General features: G+C 47.2%; 1 protein-coding gene across 1 annotated transcript; it reads right to left on the reverse strand.

The window, feature by feature from the left end:
* Positions 1-66: 66 nt before the first annotated feature.
* KDELR3 (KDEL endoplasmic reticulum protein retention receptor 3) lies at positions 67-15,567 on the reverse strand. The gene is made up of 5 exons (XM_006118956.4): positions 14,981-15,567; positions 13,023-13,123; positions 12,186-12,344; positions 10,971-11,223; positions 67-827 (listed from the first exon to the last, which is right to left on the reverse strand). The coding sequence occupies exons 1-5, from the start codon at positions 15,069-15,071 to the stop codon at positions 787-789; spliced, it is 645 nt and encodes a 214-aa protein (XP_006119018.1). The 5' UTR covers positions 15,072-15,567; the 3' UTR covers positions 67-786.
* Between the last annotated feature and the right edge of the window lie 321 nt (positions 15,568-15,888).

Genomic DNA, 15,888 nt, shown 5'->3' on the forward strand with positions numbered 1-15,888 from the left:
TTTACCCCCAATCCCCTGCTCTCCCCCCTTTTTATAATGCAGAATAGTTCAGGAAATAGTCACATCTGTCAGCAACCAAATAACATTTTAATAAAAATGCTCGCTATTTAGTAGAACATCAGAAACTGAGGGATTGAGTAGAGCAGAATGCTTGAGTATTTACAATACTGAAGGAACTTCAATGTAACCTTTGCAGTTTTAAACCTGGGATAGACTGGGATATTGGGAATTGCACCTCTTAATTACTAGTTTATATTGGCTTATGTTAGAATAATTACATGGCTGCAAGGGCACTGCAAACAAATGGCAGTAATAGCAAGTGATCTGCCACTGTTTCCCTAGTATGAAATGGACTGGTGGTTTGGGGTTCCTGTTTAAACCCTTAACTGTTTTACAACTGGTTGTATTTTTTGGAAAAAAGTAGAATAAACCATGGAAACAAAACTTCACTCCTTGAGGTGATTGATCCCTTAAGGGGTCCAGCTTGAGGCAGTTTTGGAAATGAGGAAACAAGGGAGAATAAAAGCTTTGACATCTGTATCTATCAGAATAGGATTTCAGTCACTAGCCAGAACCATTCACCAGTACAAAATTCACTTAAACAGAAACACTAGCAGATATTTAAGGGAAAAGTCCCATGCAGATCAAGAGCTTATTAGCCATTCAAGTCTCACTATCTTCCTGGTGCTGAGTTGAGATTCTTAGCAGAGCCATTTTTGTCAATGTGGAGCAGCAGAAAGCTGTGATCTTCGAACTGCATCTGCAGAAACTTCTGTGGTACTGTTTTCAGACTGGCATTGGGAGACTTAGCTTCTTTCCCTTCAGGACTGTACAAGAAAGAGGAAGAAAGCACAGTGAATGAAACTTGAGGAAATCATTATTTCACTTCCCCCAATAAAGTCCTTGTGCCTGTTTTTTAAAAAATCATTATCCTCATAAAGGGCATCTCACAACTAATTGAATGGGGGTGTCCAGGGGATTGGTGGCAGAAATGTCAGTCACTTTTATGCCTCACATAAATGCAAATAGAATTCTTAACATGGCTTTGTTTCTTATACATTAGGACTGCAGTAGAGTGCTTATCTTCAAGCCAAATGCCTGGTCCTGGGCCAAGTGCCATATGCGAACAGCACCAGAGTATACAATCTATTGCCAAATTCTTGGATATCCTCGCTAAGGGTCCTGGAGAGCTGTGCAGGCTTAATGGGATAATATATGCAAAACTAGTAAGCTTTTGAAAGGGAATAATTCATATTTAACTTTGGACTGAAAACAGCTGCTGCAATGTGGCCTTTAAGGGATGGCAGGGTGCTCTAAAATAGGTGGGCAAGATGCAGTTAGGCCCACCAAGCCACTGGATCTGGCCTGCTGCCAGGACCCTTGATGCACAGAGCAGCTATAGCCACTTTAAAGGCTGGCTGCTCTCAACTCTGGATGGGAGGGAGGGAGGAGGCTTTGTGTGCTACCCTGGTGCCCTATAAAATTTCTCTGCTCCCATTGGCCAGTTTCTGGTCAATAGGAGCTGAGAAATTTTGCTAGGGGCAGCATGTAAAACCTTTACCCTTCCTCCTCTGCCCTGAGTAGAGCTACATGGAGCAGCCTGGAACTGTTGTAGACAGGCAGGGAGCCTGCCTCAGTTTCCTGCAGGGTTGCTGGCTGGGAGCTGCCTAGGTAAGTGCCTACTAGCCACAGCCTGCTTCTGGCACCCTGCCCCTCTTGTCTCCCAACTACCTGCCCCATGTCGCCACCAAAACCCTCTGCAATCCTTTTCTCCACCTCTTCTAGGTCACAACTCCCTCCCAGGTCCTGCACTCCCCCTCCTACATCCCTCCCCAGGCCGGAATCATCTGCACCCTGTTCCCCTGCCCCAGATCACAACCCCCTCCATCTAAACTCCAGATCCCTCCACATTCTCTTGCACCCCAGTCTCCTACCACAAGCTCCCTTCTGCACCCAACCCAGACCCCCTCCATAGAAATGCAGCCCTTGACCACTTTCCAGAATCTTGGAGTAGCCCCCGTTACAAATTATTGCTCGTCCCTGCTCTAGAAATAGTGGAATACCCTTGGTGAAAATGAGTGTTTCTGAATTAACCTTATTAATTATGAATTAATCTCCTAGTTACTGGATCATATGTGAACTTACACTCTTAATTTCTGAAATCCTTAATTTCAATTAGTGTAAAACCATACAACACATGGTCAGGGGTCAAATTGGATCACTGACTGGCTTTACTGGGATTGTAGCCTGAACTCTACAAAAAGGCTAACTTGGTTACCCCCTGAAGCTTCTACAAAAAGTGTCTGCTAACAGGACCAAATATTTCACAATTTACTTCTAAATGTGCAGCATCAGTTTGTATTTTGGTTTGCCACCATATTCTCTAGTTGGTCAATGAAATTGGACTAGTGAGGCTGTCCTCCACTCAAGGTACAAGTATGTTGATAGCAAATATTAAAGATGGAACTTGTGCTGACATTTGGTTAATGTCTGACACTGTAGCATCCTGTTTTCAGAAGTTTACAAAACAAATCATTCAAGCTGGAGGTTCCCGTGCATTTTGCTGACTTTTGGAAAGCTTCAGTAAAAACAGTTAAAATATTTCTGAAAATGAGATCTAGAGAAAATGCATTGTTTTGCCCATGTTTAAAATAAATTATTGCAGCTGTTTAATTGTCTATACCATCTCCATACTTTGGTTCAGGGACTTGAAAATTGGCAAAAGCATTGATTGTCTTTGTATAAGGAATGGTTTTTCTTTTGCTATTTCCATGAAAATCCACCCACATTTTACTGCCTTTGGGTGTTTGAAAATCTGTTTGCATATACTCTGTAGAGACTTCGTAACAGTTTTACAGTTAAGCTCTCTACAGATCCGACTACTGGGTATTCCTCAGGAGTTGAGCAGGACCTTCCTTGCAATTAGAAGTTGTGGGAAGTTGTTTCACAGAGACATGGGAGATTCTCTTATAAGGGCAGGGTTACTCTTAAAACATGGTAGCAATGCAGCTGTGCTGCTATGGTGCTTCAATGAAGAGGTGTGTGCTAACAGAAGGCCTCCCTATCACCACCTGAGGTTAGGTTGGTATCATGGTGATGCTCAAAGTTGTGGGTTTTTCACACCCAGGAACAACGTAATCCCAATGCACAGTAAGAAAAGCAAATATGGTAGGCAACCAGATTGGCTTACCGGGAAAATCCTTGGTGAGCTTAAACACAAAAAGGAATCTTATAAGAAGTGGAAACTTGGACAGATGACTAGAGAGAAGTATAAATATATTGCTCGAGCATGCAGTGGAGTAATCAGGAAGGCGAAAGCACAATTGGAATTGCAGCTAGCAAGGGAAGTGAAGGGTAACAAGAAAGGTTTCTACGGGCATGTTAGCAATAAGAGGCTACATCTACAAGTTTTTTCTGGCAGAAAATATGCTAATGAGGGACTCATTTCCATATTTTCTACCATTTCTTTTTTGCGCAAGGGATTTTTGTGTAAAAAGAAGCCGTGTGGACATTTCCTTTTTGCGCATAAACCCCATTCCCAGAGAGACATAAGGATCTTGCACAAAACCTTCTGAGCTCTCTTCCGGCCCTTGGTTTCTATGATTCTATAATATACACACATGGAAGTTTATATAGACCTTGCCTTGTGATCTTGTTTCCTCTGCAGATACCTGAGTCGTGAGGAGAGGAAGAAACAGCCAGACTGAAATGTAGAGGGTGGAGTAATCAAGTTGAGGGCATAACTGACTGCAGTAGGGAACAGAGAGGCTCCAATAGAAAAGGAGTGGAAGGAGAGGAGACTGTGAAACTCACAGTTCCAGAGTCTCCACATTCCTATGCTATTTTAACAACTAGCTGTGAAACTCACTGACAGTGTTTCATCCCCCTCTAGTGGCTTGTCCTCATAAAATGATGAGGCAGAATTTGCTGTGGATTTAAATGTCTCTCCCTTGCTGATGCCCTGACAGGGTCAGCAAGGTTCCATATGAAGTTGCCCTCCCACAAGCCTAGGAAACCACACTGAGGTTGCAAAGTCAAGCTCTCAAAAGTTAGGAAATGCCCGAATTAAAGCTCTCTCCGCAACTTTTAATTTGACCACCTTGTGTATATGCATTAGATGACAGTTTTTTTAATTATGTGATCACATCCAGGGGCTCTTTTTCCACAGAACCCTTGCTTCATTCACTGCACAGGATGGAACTACTCTGAGAAGGAACCAGGGTTGTGAAGAAGGCTGTTGCCTGCAGGACCCCTCCCTCGCTGGCTGCAATATGTGGAAGGTATATGTTGAATGAGGCATGAAACTTGAGCAAGAGAGAGCGGCTTTGTGGTTCAAGTGGTTAAGTGATACCTTTAGTCCTGCCAACAGGGAGGGCAAAGGGGGCAGTTACCCCAGGGCCTGGAGATTCAATGAAGGGTGGGGCCCTTTAAATTGCTGCCGGAGTGCTGCACCACATGCTCTGTGTGGTGCTGAGAGCTTGGGGAGAGACACCCCATGCTCCAGGCAGTGTGAAGGGCTGGCTGCCCCATCCCCACTTCTGCCAGGAGTCTGCAGCTGCCCCCTCCTCCCCTTGTCCAGGGGCCCATGTAGGCTGCCCACTGGCCTGGATACCCTGGATAGTTGGATTCTATTGCTGCTTCTGCCTGAATTCCTGTATCAGGCAGGAAGGTCACTATGGGGCATTTCAGGTGGCCACCACTTGTGTTTCTCATTGTCAGCCCAGCTTGAGACCTTTAGTTCCAATTTGCAAATGTACGCATCATTCAAAACTCCATCTGAAGCCAGTGTGAGCTTTGCTCTGAACACAGCATGCTGTAAAAATGCAGAGTCCTTTGAAAAGTCAGGCCAGAAGCATTGTTGGAACCCATCTTTAGTGGACATGTTACAATTTTGACCTTAAACCTGGATGTGCCTCATTTTCCTCATGTTTGAAATGGAGATAATATTTGCCTCCCTCACAGGAAAGCTGAAGATAAATTGTGAAGCATTTAAATATTGCAGCAATGAATGCCACTGGAAAGTCCCTAAGGACATTAATTCTGTATGCCAAGCAGGATTGGGACAATGTACAATAAATAATGCTTAGAGCCACACACCGTATGAAGAGAAGCAAACAAAATAGAGACTAGCTGCTCTTTCAATGAGCATTATGTCTTGTTTTGCACGGACTGAGGGAAAAGTCGTCTAGAGGAGGGGAGGGGAGAGAGAAAGCACATAATCATGTAATAAAGATTGTCACAATGCAGTTGCACAAGGGTCAAATTTGGTTGCACAAGCAATCTTTCTTCTGGCATTTCTGAATTTTTCAGTACTTTGCAAACTTAATGTTTTAAATATAAAAAACAGGACTATGTAGCACTTTAAAGACTAACAAGATGGTTTATTAGGTGATGAGCTTTCGTGGGCCAGACCCACTTCCTCAGATCAAATAGTGGAAGAAAATTGGCACAACCATATATACCAAAGGATACAATCATCTAATAAACCATCTTGTTAGTCTTTAAAGTGCTACATAGTCCTGTATTTTGTTTCAGCTACACCAGACTAACACGGCTACATTTCTATCACTGTTTTAAATATAGTTTTGTGTGTAACTGTTGCATTGAAAGACTTGAAAGTCTGAAGAAGGCTGAAAACAAATGCAGTCTGCTACAATACTACTTGTTTTAAACTCAGTTCTTCAAGCGTTTGTTCATATCAATTCCAATCAGGTGTGTGCGCGCAAGTGTGTACAGCAGCCAGATTTTCCCCCTAGCAGTATCTATCAGTCAGTCTGTTTGTCCTTTGGAATAGCATCTTTCTGACTCTAACTACAGGGCCCCCTCAGTTCCTTCTCAGTGATGGTTAGCTGGAACATCCCTTGCTCTTGTCTTGACAAGTACTTTGGCAGAGTTCTTGCAAGTAATTAGCTTACTGTTAGTTTAATCAGTTAACTTTTCTTTGGGCTGAAGTTCCCCCTCCATTGCTCTCATGGCATGCCGTGGTCTCCAGGTTTCAAAACCCGTTGTGACAAGTGTATGCCCAGAAGTGATCCACACACTGTGTTTGAAGTGTTTAGAGGAGAAGCACGAAAAAGATTGTTGTAGGAGCTGTCAGGGGTTCTACCCCAGAATGTTGAAAGAGCACTGCCTGAAGAATTTACTCTTGCATTCTGCCCCTGGGCCAGCAAACCCTGGGCTGAGCACCACCACCTTAGTATGGAGCGCTTGTCCCTATGGGTACAGGAATTGATGTTAAGGAAGAATTCGACTAAGGACTCCTGGCACTGCCATGACTCCATGGGAGTGGCTCCCATGCCTCAGGCAGGCACCAGTTGCAATCTCCAGTGCAGCAAAAGAAGAGACCAGAGAGGGCCAATTCCCCAGTCTAAGGAGCCAGCCTGACCTCCTTGGCCTCACCACTTAAACAGGTTGCATTGACTCCTGCCCTGGTTGGGGTGAGGGGGGCTGTTTGAGTCATGACCTGCTTCACACTCTGACCACAAGTCGAGAGCCACACCTCCCATCTATGCCAGTGACTTTTGAGGAGGCGCAGGACTTGCTACATCCCATGGTGCCATTCTTCCTGCCTAGATGAGAGAAGTTGCTGGTACTGACTGCTTCCAAGGCACCCTCAAGGGAGAAACCGGCCACAATGGTCCCCATCCCTGGAGCACCATTCCTGGCTTGGGTGCAGGTCCAGGCTCTACGTTGCTCCCCTAGTCTACAACGCAAACTGTTGGTACCATGAAGCTCTGTTCCTCTGTGGTCATCCTTCCTGGAGTCAGAGATGGGTCCCTACTCGCCCCGCAGCAGTAAAAGGGGAAGGTCATGGTTGAGAAGGGACTATCAGCCATATCCAGCACCAGGGCTTGCACAATGGCAGCCCCTGGCACAGTGGCCCTTTTGGATGCCCTTGGACCTTTCTTCAGGGTCAAGAGTGGAGCCAGGGGTCCCACCCCAGAGCTACATTGATAGTGTTGGCTACCTTCATATTCCCTCCGCACCAGCTTTGAGGGTTGGGCGGGGGGAATCTATTGAATAGCCAATGCCAAGATTCCAACATCTGGAGCACAGCCTCTAGCACCAGCGCTGTCTACACTGGCTCCAGTGGTTCTGGCTCCCGCAGTGGTAATCACAGTGCCCCAGCAGCTCGGGATGCCGCAAAATCCCCTGGGTGCGGAGGGAAGGGAACTTTTCGCCTGCCCTTTATTGTCCTCATCTGCAGGTGAGATGGTGACAAGGCAGCTTGGTGGCTCCAACACCAGAGGACAGCAGAGTCTTCCAGCAGTTGCTGTAGCATTTGTCCCCATGCTGAGGCAGTGGTGGAGGATGCAGAGCCAGTGGTGGGCGTTCTCGCACTCTTACTTCGCATCCGCTTGCCCTTTAATTAAAACAGTTTCTGACACTACAAGGATGTTGTGGCAGACCCCAGCTCCATTGCCACAGACAGCCAATCAAAACAAAAGACCCTGCTTTGTGCCTTCAAATGGGTATGAGCATTTGTATATGAGCAACTTCTGGATTCCCTGGTGGTAGGCGCAGCTAACCAATGTGAGCACCAGGGCTACCAGGCAGGGCTCTCCCTAGTAGTTCTAGTGCTGTGTGCAGTCTGAACACATGCACCCCCTTGCAAGGAGGGATGACTGCTCCACAGGGGGAGAGAGAGGGGCTCTCCACAAAAGGGGGCCATATTTAAGGGCTTGCAGAGCCAGGCCAAGGGAGCAGCCCCATAACTGTGGGGGGCAGTAATAGGGCAGGGAGACAGCAGGGTTTGGACCCCGTCTTACTTTCTCATCCCAGCTATCCCCCTTTTACCCTGCCTTTTCCCATATCACATCAAACCACTGGTGGGTGCGCCACACCATAGAAAGGAGATACCTCCTCCAGTTTTCAGCCCTCTTACCCTTCCACCCTCCATCCTGGTCCCTCTTCTGGGACTGTTCTCACAAGAAGTCCATGTACAGGAGATGCACTCACTTCTCTTGCTGGGAGCAGTGGAAGAGATTCCTCAGGAGCTGAAGGGTGTAAGGGTTTCTATTCCCAGTATCTTCTAACACCAAAAGGCAAATGCCCATCCTAGACCTGTGCAAACTCAGCAGGTTCCTGAAGAAACTGAAGTTTTGATGGTTTCTTTGGCCTCCTCCATCCCTCCTTGGATCAAGGGAACTGGTATGTTGCCCTCTATTTAAAGGATTCTTCTTTTTACACAGCCATTACACTGTCTTAAAGCAGATACCTCAGGTTTGTGGTGAACAACCATGACAGCCAGTTCACAGTCCTCCCATTTGTCCTGTCAGCAGCACCTCGAGCGTTTACCTAGTGGGGCAGTCATGGTTGTGTTCGGTACCTGCTGCTTGTGTAGGATGTTCCTGTAACTCAATGACTGGCTGATGAGGGGCAATTCCAGAGCTCAAGTGGAGGCACAAGGCAGCTTCATAAGAACAAGATTTGACGAACTGGGTCTTCTCCTGAACAGGGTGGGAATCTACACTGTCCTTGGTTCAGTGCATAGAATTTATTGGAGCAGTAGTGGACTTGACATAGGCCAGGGTATGTATACCTCCCAGAATCAAGGTTCTATGCCCTGGGCAATGTTATTCGAACCTTGAGCAGTTCCCTACTCCCGCAACAAGGAATTGCCTGGAACTCCTTGGCCACTTTTATGTATGTAGTGCAACATGTCATGCTTAGACTCCATCCACTCCAGCTGTGGCTGGCCTCAGTGTATCAGCCAGCCCAGGACAATTTGGACAGGAGTGTGACTCTGTTTCGCCCGCAGGTACTGTGTGCAAGGATACCCTTCACCATTCCTCAGCCATCCATCTTGATAGTGACAGATGTATCAACCTTGGGCTGGAGAGCACATGTGACAGACCTCAGGACACCAGACCTCTGGTCTCAGGCAGAACGCGCTCTCCACCTCAGTGTCAGACCTGAGAGCGGTTTGCCTAGCATGCCAGACTTTCTGAGCCTGCTTGGCAGGCAGAGGGGTACCAGTTATGACAGACAACACTAACAGCTATGTGCTGTATCAGGAAACCAGGGTACATGCTCCTCTACCCTGTGCCTCAAGCTGGGACTTTAGAGCATTCTCTATCCCTTCAAGCATCGTACCTCCTGGGAGTACAGAATGAGTCAGCAGACTATCTCAGTAGGTTGTTCCATGGCCATAGGTGGTCCTTACACACAGACTCCATCTTCCACCAGTAGGGCTTTTCCCAAATAGACTTGCTCACAGTACATTGCAACAGGAGGTGCAAACAGTTCTGCTCCTTCCTGAATCACAGCCTGGGCTCCAATGCAGACTCATTCCTCCTCCCATGGAGAGGCCGTCTCCAATACATATTTCCACCCCTCCCTCTCATTCACAAGATGCCCCTAAAGACATGGACGGTATGAGCATTGGTGATATTGAGAGCTCAAGCCTGGCCCCACCGACAGTGGTACACATCTCTCCTGGAAATGTCAGTGAAGCCCCAAGCACCTTGCCGCTCTTCCTAGACCTGATGACTCCAGCACCTGAACCTCGAATCGCTGCACCTCACACTGTGGAAGCTCCGTGGCTGAATCTGTTGGAGCTCCCCTCCTTCCTACCTGGCCAAATGGAAGGGATTTTCAATCTGGCATAAGACTGTCTGTCTCCATTTGTGTGTATTGAGCTTAGATTGGAACACCTTCTCCATCTTCAGCAGCAGGGGCTGTCCATGTTATCCATAGGGGTCCAGGTAGCCACCATTTTGACCTCCTATCTAGGTGCAGAGTCTTTGCCAGCCCTGTGCTCTGCCGTTTCCTGAAAGGTCTCGACAGGCTATACTTGCATATCTGACAGCCAGTTCCCGGCCTGAGACTTCAATCTGGTCTTTTGCAGACTAAAGGGGCTGCCTTTTGAGCCTCTGGCAATTTGCTTCCTGCTCTAGGTCTGGTACCAAGTGGCATTTTTGGAAGTGATAACTACAGCCAGGAAGGTGCCTGAGCTCAAGGCCCTAACAGCAGAGCCTCCAGACACAGTGCTTGATTAGGAGACTGTTCAGCTCAGGCCACTCCCAGCTTTCCTCTGCAAGGTTGTCTCCCAATTTCATATTAGCCAGAACATCTTCATCCTGGTGCTCTCTCCTAAGTGGCAAGGGAGCGAAGGCTCTGCTCCTCAGACATTTGCAGAGCATTCGCCTTGTACACTGAAAGAACAAAGTCCTTCTGGAAGTCCAGTCAATGGTTTGTGGCTGTGGCAAACAAGATGAAAGGTCTTCCAGTCTTCTCTCAAAAAATTTCATCCTGGATCACTGAGTGCCATAACCTGCCAGAGATGTCTGCTCTGCCCCACCCCCAGCACATTCCACTAGGGCACAAGTTCTTCAACAGTGTGCCTGGTGCAGGTTTCCACCCAGGAAATAGGCAGAGTGATGAGCTGGTCCTCCATGCATACTTTCACTGCATGTTATGCAGTTACCCAGTAGGCCAGAGATGATGCAGCCTGTGGTAGTGCCTTGCTCCAGGAAGTGAACACCTGAACTCGGACCCCACCTCTGAGACTTAGGCTTGGGAGTCACCTGACTGGAATTGACACACACAAACTCTCGAAGAGGAAAAAACGGTTACTCACCCTTCCATCATTGTTGTTCTTTTGAGATGTTGTTTGTGTCCATTCTAATACCCACCCACCTACCCCTTTGTTGGAGTAGCCGGCAAGAAGGAACTGAGGGGATGACAAACTGGCAAGCCCTATTTTGACCACCATTCTTGGGGGCACCAGGACCAACTGACCGGATACTGCTAGGAGAAAAATCTTCCAGCTACTGCGTGCGCACATGCTCACACCTGAACTGGAATGGACATGAATGCAACATCTCAAAGGACTAAAGTTACTAGGTGAGTAATGTTTTTATGCAGATGATCACATGGCTAGCTTCCATCTCCATCCTAGCCTGTTTGTAGAGTTAAGCAGCATTTACCCCTTCCTGCTTTCACCCTCAGTTCAACTCCCTACCTACCTTTGGTGACATAGAGATAGAAGAAATCACAGTAGAAGATGGTCTGTACCACCCCAGAAACCACAGCTATCTGGTCATAGAAGTTCTCAGTGTGGTAGCGCCAGATCCAGTTCGCAAGGTAGAGTGCACGATAGAGACCCAGGAAGAAGAGGTAGTGGGTCGTGATGGTCTCTGCCTCTCCTGTCTTACTGATCATGAAGAGCTGAGGAAGGATGGCCACTGATTCCAGGTAGATGGAGAAGGTCCAGAGGATCTGTGGGAAGTGAGAAATAATTCAGAAGAGAATCTTTACTGGCCACTTAATTTCAGTAGCCCTCAAAGGCTTCACTCTGGAATCAGAGCTTGTTGTGCTGTTTGCATGGCATGAACTGTCAGTGCCCCCAAATCGCTTATTTTAGTATAAGTAGTAACAAGTAAGCATAGCAAATAATGAGGAAAGGAGGATGAGGGTAACAGTGCTACCCTCTTTGCCTAGGCTGAAAATGCCCAGTTTTATGGTTCTGAATCATTAGATCATCAGGTGGGAGAAGGATATTTAAATACATAACTCAGCTGTTCCCACTGGCCCTTTGCTTATTCAGACATGCCCTGTTGAATACAGGTGCCAGTCTCATTTCATTTCCCTGTGAAGGGGGAGGCTCAGTTCTGAAAACCACTATCCTCACTGGTTTGGGCTGGTTTCCTTGTTAGTAATATTAGCTGAAAGGCCAAAAATTGAATTGAGTTATGGAGAATGAACCTTTAGACCACTCACAGGGTATGTCTACACTACCCCGCTAGTTCGAACTAGGGGGGTAATGTATGCATACCGAACTTGCTAATGAAGCCCGGGATTTGAATTTCCCGGGCTTCATTAGCATAAAGCCGGCGCCGCCATTTTAAAAAGCCGGCTAGTGCGAACCCCGTGCCGCGCAGCTACACACGGCACGGGCTAGATAGTTCGAACTACGTAGCCATTCCGAACTATCTGTACTCCTCGTGGAATGGCTACGTAGTTCGAACTATCTAGCCCGTGCCGCGTGTAGCCGCGCGGCACGGGGTTCGCACTAGCCGGCTTTTAAAAATGTCTGTCTCTGAAGAATTCCAATCTGGCCCCCTATCTTCACAAAATTTACTTCCATGCTCTGTTGATCATGCTAACTCCCAATTGGTTTCCACTAAGTGGGTATCAACCTTTTTCCTCCTCCTGTCCCGTCAGGTTTCATATTTCCTTACCTCTAAGGGGGTAAAGCTGTGGTTCTCCAGAAAGGACAAGCCCGTGACAGGGACCAAGAGGAATTCCAGACGAAAGGAGTCATGCTCTCTGTCAAATGTTTTGTGGAACTTCATGTAGATCATATACACTGTGATGTAGGCACACACCAAGAAAATGACCTGTGGAGGTGGGAAGAGTGAAATAGCAAAAAAGTTCTTTTGAAAGACATTTACTTTACCTCCTATTGTCTTCTCCACTTAAAAGGGACTGGCTTACTTGCTTGCCTAGCTTAAGTGCTGCTTTTAAGCCGCTGGTGGGGTGGAAGTTAGAATTCTGGGCTGCCCCTTGGAAGACCTAGGATTGATTCCCATCTCTGTCACTATTCCTCCTGGGGATGCTCTAGTGACTGCGCTGCATGACCTTAGGAGTTCTAGCTCCTGTATTACCATGCAGAAGACCAGGTCTGTCTTCTGGCTACTTTAGGCCTGAGAGGAGGTCTTGGTATTAATGCTCCTGCTGTGCAGGAGACCCAGGTCTGAAACCCAGTCTCCTGCTTCTGGATTTGGTAGGCACTAACAAGGCAATGGAATCAGCTTGTTGGAGCTGGTGTCCATGGTGAGTGGACTGTTGTCATTTGTCTCTGGTCAGTGGAGGAATGGTGTCTATAAAGGACAGTTTTATCCCTTCCCTGCCAAAGGGAAATTAACAGTAATTTTGGGGGGCCTTGTAGAAAGTTCTCCCCAACATTTAAAATCCAAAATTGGTGAATGTCTACCATCACCTCCTCCAACTAACTACAATGAGGAGACTATGGGGTTGCTTGAAGTAGGGCTTCTGCAATGGCTCCCTGCTGTTACCTTCATCACGGTGTTATAGACTGAGATGAAGATGGTGAACAGGTCAAGATAACGGGTCGTGAAGACAAGAGCGAAAAGGATCTGGCTCTTCCCGGAGATACCTACACATCAAAGGAAGGAATGGGAGATAAGATGGGTGAGAGAGGAAAAGTTTGGAGATGCGAACTGTTGTTGAAAACTCCATGTGCACATGCCCCCTCTTCTCTTGTGAGTAACAGTTCACAACAAAAAAAAATCCTTCAGCCTCATTATCTGGTTCTGTTGTTGTGTTTGTAGGACAATAATGGTTATATGAAGTGGACAGACAGGCAATCCTACAAGACAGAGAGATCCCCACCTGATACCCAAGAAAGCAGCTACGTGTACAGTCAAATGAGTTCACTGAACTAAAATGAAAATTGACGGAAAGAGAAAATAGCTGTTGCCATTAATATTTGACTAGACCCATGTTTTCCCTCTCTGCTTAAAGTCATGCTAAAACTAGTGGGCAGGAGCTCAACAGAGCCATGCATGGCCCAGTAACTGATCACTTGGTCCCGACCTACTAGGGAGTACACAGAGCATCACTAACCACCCTGTGTGAGATCAAAGCAGTGCAAGTGGAGAATGGGGCTGAATTACTACGGAGGAGAGACAGAGCCAATGTGTTTAAAAACATTTATCTTGTGTTGTGTTAATTGAGCTTGGCACGGGTGAAACTTGCCAGATTGACAGAACAGGTCTTATGTGGGCAGTGGCAGGTCAGGATTCCCCTGAAGCCACCTCTAATAGGGCACGTTTCCTTGCAGGGCCACCATAGCGAGTGGGCTCCGAGGTCAGCACCCAGATGATAATAGCTTTCAGCCGCCAGTGAACTTTGGGGCAAAGCTGAGGAACACTAATGAAGGGGCTGGGCTATGGAGGTGAAAGGATAATGAAGACTCCAGGAATTAGAACTCTACGTTCCGCCTCTTTCAGCAGCCCAGAACTTGTTAATGCTAAAACTGTTCCCTTTCCTAGTACCCAGGGTCATCTTCTTGCAGAGAGCAGCTCAGCTGGGAGAAGGGGAGGCTCCCTGTTAGCTTCCATGGCCTAGCACTTATTGCAGGGGAAAGGACATTACAGCTCAGTTCTGTTCCCAGCTCCGTCATGCACTTGCTTGGTGACCTCGGCCAAGTGGCTTCACCCCTTTCTGCCTGGGTTTCCTCATTTGTAAAATGAAGCTAACCCCCCCTTGCAGGGTTTTGAGGCTACAGGAAGGTTTGTAAAGTGCTTTGAAATGCTGAGAAGGTACAGGGTATTATTACAGTTACTCTGTATCATCTGGCCTGCAGATGCAGCTCCGGGAGTAGGAGGGAGGGCCAATCTTTTATTGCCTGGAATGTTACACCCCTGCAATTCGGTTGCCCTTTAGCAGGGTATGTCTCATAGCCTCTCTTTGTTTCTTTTGCCTAGAAAGGTTTTTACAGCTGCACGCGTGCTAACCCCTCCTTGCCGTTCTCCGTACCCAGAGACAACAACTCTTAGTTATTGCCACCCTAAGATAAGCAGCACTTGTGCTCGGAACGAATGCATTTTGCCGCTCACTGCCACATCACAGCATCCTCCCCTCAATCCACATCTCTGTCCCGCCTTCCAACGGAAATAATACCGAGCTGGGATGGCTTTGCTGGCCCCTGTGTATGTGTGTAAGGGGCCTAATCTGGGACCCACATAAGGGGGGGAAGGAGGAAGATAGGGAAGAAGTAGTAAGATGGCAGCATGGAAGAGATGGAGAGAGGGAGATTTAATTCTTCCTAGGAACCCAATTATGCAGGGCACAGAGACTGCTTCTAATTCGGGAGCTTTTGAGTCTCCCCACTCACTGCCCTTACCTCATCTCCCCATTGTCTTCCGTTCAACAGCCAAAGCCACTTGGCTCCTTCCTTCCCAAACATGCACCCGCACACATGCACACAATTGTGGGGGAGAAAACTCACCAGCACAGGACTTGGATCTCCAGATCTTGACCAGTAATATGATCATTGCCAGCAAATGGGAGACATCTCCCAGGATCCGGAATATATTCATTGCTCCAAAGAATTTCCCAGGGGCAAACTAATCAGTGTGGTTTTGAATAGCAGGGAAGGTTGGGTTGTTCGCTTGGTTTCTCCCAAGAGAGTCTCTCTGCTACCTGGTAAAACTCTACAGTGAATCTTTTCCTTTTTCTTTCCTGGATCAGTTAAACTCTCCCAATTAAACTTTCTTTCTCTGGCAGTATGAAGTCCCCTGTTCTTGTCTCCTGGCAGCTGAGTTAACTCTTGCTTTCCTAGCATAAAAACTTTCTCCAGTAATATTTTTGTCTCCAGAATGAATTGGACCCCTCACTCCTTCTCCTAGTGTACTTAATCTCAGTTCTATGAGACACAGTTTCTACCTACTCTCTGATCTCCCTGCAGCCCTCTTCCTCCCGTGTGCCAGTGCAAAGTAGGGGATTGTTCCCCAGAATGTCCCACCCTGCCCAAGTCTGCTTAGCTGTCCTAGTGCAGGCATGGGGTGACGTGGCTCCTGTCTGCATGGGAAGGGCGGAGGAAGAGGCGGGAGAAACTCAGCTGAGCTCTTTTCTTTCTCTTTCACCACTTCGTCTTCTCAAGTTACAAGCCGAAAATTCCTTAAAGGGGAAAAGGCAGATGGAAATGATCAGCCCTTGTCAGAGGCCTAGAACCTTTAGAGATGGAAGAGATCCATTAGGTTGCATCATGTTCTTACCCTGGTCTGAACAGGGCAAGTTGTTTCTTGCAGTACAGTTTCTGAGGCTTTGTTCTGTCTAATTTTAAAGGCCTGCAGAAGTGGGTTTTGCCTGAGTGCCATTAGCAGGTTATTTCCCCCTCTGACAGAGGTCACTGGT

Source organism: Pelodiscus sinensis, chromosome 1 (assembly GCF_049634645.1).
Source record: "Pelodiscus sinensis isolate JC-2024 chromosome 1, ASM4963464v1, whole genome shotgun sequence".
Taxonomy (NCBI): Eukaryota; Metazoa; Chordata; order Testudines; family Trionychidae; genus Pelodiscus; species Pelodiscus sinensis.